Raw genomic sequence first — 7,805 nt, forward strand, 5'->3', positions numbered from 1 at the left:
GCAATTGTGTTTACCCACCCTCCTCCCTGAATACACACTACAAAACACCACCACCCACCCCTGACTGTCGAGAATAAACCAACCGAACATTAACCCACATTACCAAAGTTAAAAGCTTGAGCAATTTCTTTGGCAAATTAAGTTACCAAATTCTGAAGGCTTACTGAGGCTTCTGTCTCTTGAGTTTTTCCCCCCAACGTAGTTCAATTATCTCCTGTGATTTAGAAAAGGGCAATATGTTTAGGAAAATCCTGATGGCAAATGTCAAGCTGGTAACCTGAGGACTCTGATTTAGTGTGATCCCCGATCTACACGAGAACAGCAAGAGCGCTTCAGCGTATCTATTGGTAGCAAAAGACTATTCACCAATATGTCCACATGTGAACCAAACGGAAGGAGTGGGGGTGAAACAGCAGATTTTTAAAAATCACCGATCTAGTAGGACGCCTGAAATAGACAACTGCATCCACTCAGATCTAGAGCCCAACTTTTAAAGCTGTATCGGGACCATGAAGTAAAGACGGCAGTATGAGGGCAGAGAGAGAGACAGAGAGAGAGAGAGAGAGAGAGATCCACAGGAGTGTTTGCCAGGTTTAATTTGAACAGAAGCAAATGCCAAACAGTTAGAGTTTCCTAGTTTAACTCGTGTTCAGGAGGAGCCTGGGAACACAGCCTCACACAGAGGGTTCTGCTCATTTAGATGATGGACAAGGCAGACGACCTTCCAGACGGGTGAACTGGTGAGCAGCTCCCCTGTAATTTACCGATTTACCCTGAGCACAATGTAGTCCAACCTCGAACACAACCAAACCGGTTTCAAACCCATGGTGAAAATGTGTGTCATACGCTGTGTAGGAAAGTGCCACAGTCTTTTATAAAACATATATACAAAAAGGTTCACGAAGGGCCTGCAGATTCCCTGTAGAGGAAGCAGGCACCACTTAGGTCAAAGTAAACCAGAGCCAGAACCAACTGATTTGAGCAGACACTACTTTTATTGTATGGTAAACGCTCCTCTTTATTCTCCTGCTACTTATGAAACGAAGTCAGCCAAAGGTAGAACGGGGTCAGATATTTGTGGAGGGGAACTATTCAAAACCTCTAAAGTAATTGCCGTCATTCCTCAGGCCAGCCAACCTGCAAGCCATTCTCTGAACACCCCAAGGCTGAACATGGCACAGGAAAGGTGTGACATGCCTCCTGTCACACTGGAGGAAATGTGGCCATGCAAAGCAATTATTGTGTTGTAAAAAGAAAATACCTTCTAGGCCGACTGGAACATAAATGGATTCATTCAGGCTGCAAATTGCCCAAAATGATACCCTACTCCGGGAAGGAAGTCTAATCTCTGGACTCTGCACTAGCAACACAAGTGTTTTGGAAAAAGTTCTGTATTCCTGAATATCCAGTGAACTGTATTTCAATTGGGAATCGGCATGAAAACGCACGCACACGCACACACACAGTTTAACTAAGTGTCCATCAGTGGTGGCTGATGTGGTTTAGCATTTACAATAGTGTCATCCCCTCCCCAAATAATAATATATATATATATGTATATAAAATCTGCTCTGCAGGATGGGTTCAGTCTCATATAATTTACCAACACTGACACATTTAAGCGAGATATAGTTCTTGTAATTGCATAGATATTCGACGCTTTTTACCCAGAGTGTGTTACATTAAAACTATATATATATATATATATATATATATATATGTTACGCTAACGTTGGCTGTTCACATACTCAGGTCTATAAAAGCAGTTATTTTCCAGCAAATAGTCCGCGCCTGACAAGGCAGTAACGTTATGACGCTCGTTTACGACCTCGGTACAGCCCCAGCGGACGGGGCTAACCGCTCACAAGTCACAACACCGCCCGGCTGGATTGCCAAGTTGCAAAACGTGGTAAACCTAACATCGCTCCAGTTTAAGAAGAAGATGCCTTCTGCTCGCTTTACACTCGGGAAATATCGGAGCCAGCGTCCGCCGTGACGAGCCTCCTCGTTATGAAGCCAACGGCAGAAATGATGTCGGTTGACACATACGTTAAGCTAACGAGCTCTGGATCACATACCAATCACCTCGTGTAGCTCATAATCATCTTTGTTGATGGACCAGGTTTGGGCGCTCAGGTCCTCCGACATGGCTGAGGAGTGTGCTGAGGCCGTCCTATCTTTAGAAAGCTGGTGAATCCAAAGTCTGTGTGTAAAAAGAAGTCAAAGTAATCCAAACGGGACCAACAAGGGCGACACTTCCCCTTCTTATCGAATCCTGCAGCACTCCTGTCATTCCCAAAGTTTGACACGAGCGTAGCGGCCCCGCCTACTGCATTCCGACTGAGCACATTAGACCTTCCCGGCGGACATATTGAGTGGGACCGCTAACAGCTTCAGAATAGGCATTCAGGAGGAAACTACCGGTGGCAAAAATATAACAACTGTTTAATAACGTGCGCTAAAAACATTGAGACATTTGCCCAAAATTATATTTGTAAATTTTACTTTCTATGTAAAAGCTGGTGCTTCAACGAGTGTGCAAATATTAGGTAAAAAGCGTAAAAAACCTTTGGGTGGAACATGCCCATAAAACGAGTCATGCCTTTGGGTTCCGCCACACTTTTAATGGCGGGCGGGTATACAGCTTGGTTAAAATGTAACCTAGAGTTCAGCCTTGCAGGCAATCATTCTCTCCTAAAGCAAACAAACCAAATACGTGTTGCTCACATTAACTCACAACACTCTCGATCCTTCCTAACCCACAACAATTTCATTCATTTGTGCTTGTTCTGTTGTTAAATAAATTGTGAAGATCTACCTGACAGGCTAAATTCGGGGCAGAATATAATTCATGGTTCTTTGAAAAGAGGCGTGTTGCTATAAGAGCATCCTGTCCTCTGATTGGACAGTACACACATACATTGCTCTATGATTGGATGCTTATGCTTTTACTGTAAAATGGTCGGAATAATTTCTTACAGCATTCAATTAGCGACACCCCCGTTGGTTAATTGTATAACATGCAGGAGTTGCACAATCGCGACACGTGGTGTAGAAGATCAGAACATACTGTGCTTGTGTTACAGTACAAATGTTTTTTTCTTTTTTTTTACATAGAAAGAAAAAGGCCCTTGAAAACTGTGTTAATCATTTGAGAAAATAATATTCAGGCCATGTTTTCAATGTATAATTTATTCACTTTAATAAACTGTTCTGTAATGACCATATTAAAAGTACAAAATCAAATGTAAAGACATTGAGACAGAGAAAGGAAGGTGTCAGCAGTCATTAAAATTGAACGAGTGGAAGACTCACAATCACAATATCGCTTCCTTGTAGCCTACGCTACAATCCGACCTCGAAGTTGACTCATAAGCGGAAGTGGCCAGCGAAAAACAAAAAACAAACACAGATCCATCATAGAGCATTTACAGACTGCCCCGAAAATAAAACACATCCTGTTGGCCTACACTCTCTCAACAGAAATACATCACAGTGGCTGGCACAACTTGGTTTTTTAAAACATAATAATGGCTTGGTCCAGTGAGAACTTTACTCATTTTTGATATCCTTGTACAGCTTGAGTTTCAGAGTGACACTATCCAGAAATCTCTGTGTCATCTTCATAGAAAACAAATAGTTTCCACCATAATATACACACTATATCGTATAAACTCAGTATGTGTTGTGCAGGACGTCGATCATAAGCCATAGCATATAACATTAACTTGTCAAATGTGGTCATTATCCAAACCTGCCTTTACAGAATAAAAAGGGAACCTTTAAAAAACAATTGACTGCCCGGTCCATGGTTAGGGCAGGGCGAGAACCTTCGCCAGCCGTACCCAGAACCAGGCCTGTGTGATCGGCCGAGTGTAGTCGCATATGGTGAGGAAGCGTAGGATGCTGGGGAACGGCTTCTTCATTGGCTTGTAGATCACTGGAATAAGCCGTTTACTTTGAGCTCCTCAACAGAGAGAGAGAGAGGGGAAAAGTAAGTTCCTTACATGCACAGGCATGTCAGATAAAGGAAGCTGTTTAACAGAACATAAATGTAATTTACCGGGACAGAGACTGAGAGCAAACTTGGTCTGAAAGTCGCAGGCATCACTGTCGAGGTATTCATCAGAAATCACCACCACCATCCTCTTACACCTGAAACACAAGAGCAAATGTAGAAATTAAGGAGATTTTAAGACAGAAAAGTGTGATTTCTTTCTCTCTGGTGACTTTCTTCATGTCAATTCAGAATTAAACTGTTAATAGGAAAAGTTTACCTTTCTCCCACAACTGAAACGTTCCTGCCTTTTGTGTCTGGGAAATTTCAATTTCAAATGGTTTTCCCCATAGAGATTATTAACAGCGCTAGTGAAGGTAGAATATGATATCTTTATTCGTCCCCAGTGGGGACATTTCAAAAATCACAGCAGCGGTGCACATCAGAGTGTAACACCCGGTTCTGTCTCTCCTGTGTTCCGTGTCTCCTATATCTCCTCTGTGTCTTCTCTGTCTTAATTGTTTAATTCCCTGCACCTGCCCTCAGCCACTCTTGTCTCGTTACTGTCTGATGTCGTACACCTGTTTCCCCCCCTATATATTGTGTCAGTCTTTCGCTTGTCTGCTGTCGGATTGTCGTCTAGTTCCGTGTCTTTTTCCCGTCGTCCTGTCTGTCGTATCTGACCCTGCCTGCCTGCCTGCCTGCCTGCCTGCCCTGACCGACGATCCCCTGCCTGCCCCTTTTGGACCTTGTTTTTTTGTAAACTGTTTTGCCTCATTAAAGAGTGCTTTTTTTGTTATTTATATTGCGTCCAGCCTGTCTCTCTGCGCCTGAGCCTCACCCCGTCACAAAGACCTGACACAGAGCATCAATGAAAATAAATATAAAACACAAAACTAAATATACAGGGGGAAAACAAAGTAAAGTGCTGAGTAGAGTAAAGTGCAGAGTTTGCCAGGATCTCCAGCAATCTACTGCAGTGTGTTGTGCAGCCTGACAGCAGCAGTAAGGAAGGACTTGTGGTACCTCTCCCTCAGACACCGGGGATGAATATACATATATATAGAATGTGTTATATAGTGTGAGTAAGCAATACAAAGTGTTGCCAGCGAACAATACCGTAAAAAGCACAAGGTCACGTAAACGAGACCGTGCTTTGGCCTCCCTGTTTGTTTGAACTGGCCAGACAAACACAAACATGGTACCTCTTCTCAATGAGTTCACTCGTGATGGTCCACACACAGGAGCCCGGGAGGACATCTCGGTCGAACACACACAGCTTCAGCTTGTACTCGGTCTGTTCCAGCTCGCGGATCATCTCACGGACAAACTCAAAGTCCTTCTGGCAGTAGCAGATGAAGGCATCAAACCGCTCTGGAGCAGCTGCATTCAATTCAGTTTGATTAAATTCAATAACGTGTGTTTATTCCACAGAAGCAAAACATGAGCGGGATGAGGAAACCACATGCAGCTGTGTAGCCACGAGTGATGAGAGAGATTCGGATTAGAAAACGTGTTCGAGCATTTGCTGTGAAGAAAATACTGCTGCTATCGCTCTCTCCAATCTGACTTGAACTAATGTTGGCGGCTTGGCGCTATGATGACTGCATCGCAAAGTCACACATGTATAATATCTTTGCCACTGCGTGACATTTAGGGGGTCATGAAGACTTGTCATGGAGAACCTGAGAAGTCACATGGAATTTTTTTTAAACCGTTAGAAACTATTGATTGTTGGCAACCTAAAGTAGTTCTATTATTGAAGGTTTCTACTTATAAGTGGTTGTCCTGCAGTTGGACAAACAATAGCTGTGCACTCGCCCTCTAACAAGTCAGACACAACATATGTAAACCAACTTTAAGTCTAAACATTGATCATAACATTTACAACCGCTCAAAGTGAAGTTGACTGCAACACAATCTGACACTGTCGAACAATTTACTCATTACCACTGGTGGAAGAAGTAGGCCAGTCCTTTAATTAAGCAAAAGTACCATCTAAATGGCCTCATTTAGAGTGTTATAACATGATTAATACAGATGTATTAACATGTAATCAGCATTGTATTACAACAATACAGGGGACTTGTATAAAGTTGTACAAATAATGGAAATATTCAAGTTAAGTGCTTTTGCAAATGTGCACCACTTTTGTGAATGTACTTTGTTTTTTAAATCACACAAACACACACACTGACCCTCGGGGTGGTCCAGCAGGGTGAGGCCAATCCTCTCTGAGGTGCGGGGGAAACAGCTGTCCACCTCCGGCACCTGCAGGGGGGGCATTGAATTCTTCTTCTGGTTCTCACCATACTTCCTGACATCCTCATCTGGTAGGAGAAAAAGATGTTCATGTACTTAGAGTAGCCTACACACAAGCACACACACGTTTGCAAACAATAAGTTGGTCCAGATGTTATAAAAAGTTGTTTTTGTTGCACACATGTGTTGCAACACTGAAATAGACTGAGAATTCAGACATGTGAATCACTTCCTGGAGTAGCGCACCGGGCAGGATGGCCGATGAAAACACACTCATGCTATATAAATTAGCACCTCTTATGTCGGCCACCTGTACCCATGAGATACGAGATACGTATTTAATCCCACGTTCCAAATGACAACAACGCACCCATCAGAGGACGCAGATCCTCCACGATGTCTCTCCTCTCCACCTCCTCCAGGATGGACAGCAGCTTCCCGACCGTCGCGTCTGCGGAGCGGGCCTGCCAGTCCTCAAAGACCGACTCGGTGGGACTTTTGGACGCCTCGTAGTTCTTTATCTCCAAGTAATTGAAGCCCATGGCCTCCGCCACGGCCATCCAGTCCGCGGCAACTGCGTTCCTGGGGTTGAGGTACAGACCCAACTTTTTGCGCACGCTCATGTTCAGCGCCACGAGAGGAATCGTCCACAGGTCGAACTCTGAGTCGAAGCAAGCCATGTTCAAAAAGTGCCTTGCGACGAGAATGCTTTAGTTAAAAAACTCAAAACAGGGAAACATTGTACCTAAAGTCCGGCGTCCACCGCCTAACTGTCAGTGGCAACAGGAGGAAGTGATGACAAATGCTGCGTTGCGCGTCATGAGGGGGAGGAGTAACTGTACCACCAGACACCAAAGAGAGTTGCTCTTATGACACTAAGGAAACATACACTACCGTTCAAAAGTTTGGGATCACCCAGACAATTTCGTGTTTTCCATGAAAACTCACACTTTTATTTATCAAATGAGTTGCAAAATGTATAGAAAATATAGTCAAGACATTGACAAGGTTAGAAATAATGATTTGTATTTGAAGTATTAATTTTTTTCTTCAAACTTTGCTTTCGTCAAAGAATGCTCTTTTTGCAGCAATTACAGCATTGTAGACCTTTGGCATTCTAGCTGTTAATTTGTTGAGGTAATCTGTTGAAATGTCACCCCACGCTTCCTGAAGCACCTGCCACAAGTTGGATTGGCTTGATGGGCACTTCTTACGGACCATACGGTCAAGCTGCTCCCACAACAGCTCAATGGGGTTGAGATCTGGTGACTGTGCTGGCCACTCCATTACAGACAGCATACCAGCTGCCTGCTTCTTCCCTAAATAGTTCTTGCACAATTTGGAGGTGTGCTTTGGGTCATTGTCCTGTTGGAGGAGGAAATTGGCTCCAATCAAGCGCTGCCCACAGGGTATGGCATGGCGTTGCAAAATGGAGTGATAGCCTTCCTTATTTAAAATCCCTTTTACCTGGTAAAAATCTCCCACTTTACCAGCACCAAAGCAGCCCCAGACCATCACATTACCTCCACCATGCTTGACAGATGGT

The 7,805-nt window shown here is 43.7% G+C and overlaps 2 protein-coding genes across 4 annotated transcripts in view; both read right to left on the bottom strand.

The window, feature by feature from the left end:
* Window positions 1-2,355, bottom strand: part of oxsr1b (oxidative stress responsive kinase 1b) — a 37,008-nt gene extending 34,653 nt beyond the window's left edge. For both annotated transcript variants that reach the window (XM_056434031.1, XM_056434032.1), the window contains exon 1: window positions 2,079-2,355. In XM_056434031.1, coding sequence (XP_056290006.1) covers window positions 2,079-2,148 — 70 coding nt within the window. In that variant the 5' untranslated portion in view covers window positions 2,149-2,355. The remainder of the gene's footprint in view (window positions 1-2,078) is intronic.
* An 817-nt stretch (window positions 2,356-3,172) lies between these two features.
* Window positions 3,173-7,037, bottom strand: myd88 (MYD88 innate immune signal transduction adaptor). 2 transcript variants are annotated; one of them, XM_056434410.1, is made up of 5 exons: window positions 6,630-7,037; window positions 6,196-6,327; window positions 5,203-5,380; window positions 4,064-4,155; window positions 3,173-3,964 (listed from the first exon to the last, which is right to left on the bottom strand). In XM_056434410.1, the coding sequence occupies exons 1-5, from the start codon at window positions 6,937-6,939 to the stop codon at window positions 3,813-3,815; spliced, it is 864 nt and encodes a 287-aa protein (XP_056290385.1). In that variant the 5' UTR covers window positions 6,940-7,037; the 3' UTR covers window positions 3,173-3,812. The 2 variants fall into 2 exon arrangements, with proteins under 2 accessions (XP_056290385.1, XP_056290384.1); XM_056434409.1 differs by having other exon boundaries at window positions 3,173-3,967.
* Window positions 7,038-7,805: the final 768 nt, after the last annotated feature.

This window comes from Pseudoliparis swirei, chromosome 16, assembly GCF_029220125.1.
Source record: "Pseudoliparis swirei isolate HS2019 ecotype Mariana Trench chromosome 16, NWPU_hadal_v1, whole genome shotgun sequence".
NCBI lineage: Eukaryota > Metazoa > Chordata > Actinopteri > Perciformes > Liparidae > Pseudoliparis > Pseudoliparis swirei.

Excerpts from the sequence above, each read along its gene's own strand:
- myd88 (XM_056434409.1), bottom strand. The coding sequence starts at position 6,939 with ATGGCTTGCTTCGACTCAGAGTTCGACCTGTGGACGATTCCTCTCGTG. Across the intron at positions 6,328-6,629 it reads GGATCTGCGTCCTCTGATGG|ATGAGGATGTCAGGAAGTAT; the intron begins GTGCGTTGTTGT and ends TTCTCCTACCAG. Across the intron at positions 4,156-5,202 it reads AGTGAACTCATTGAGAAGAG|GTGTAAGAGGATGGTGGTGG; the intron begins GTACCATGTTTG and ends CTTGTGTTTCAG.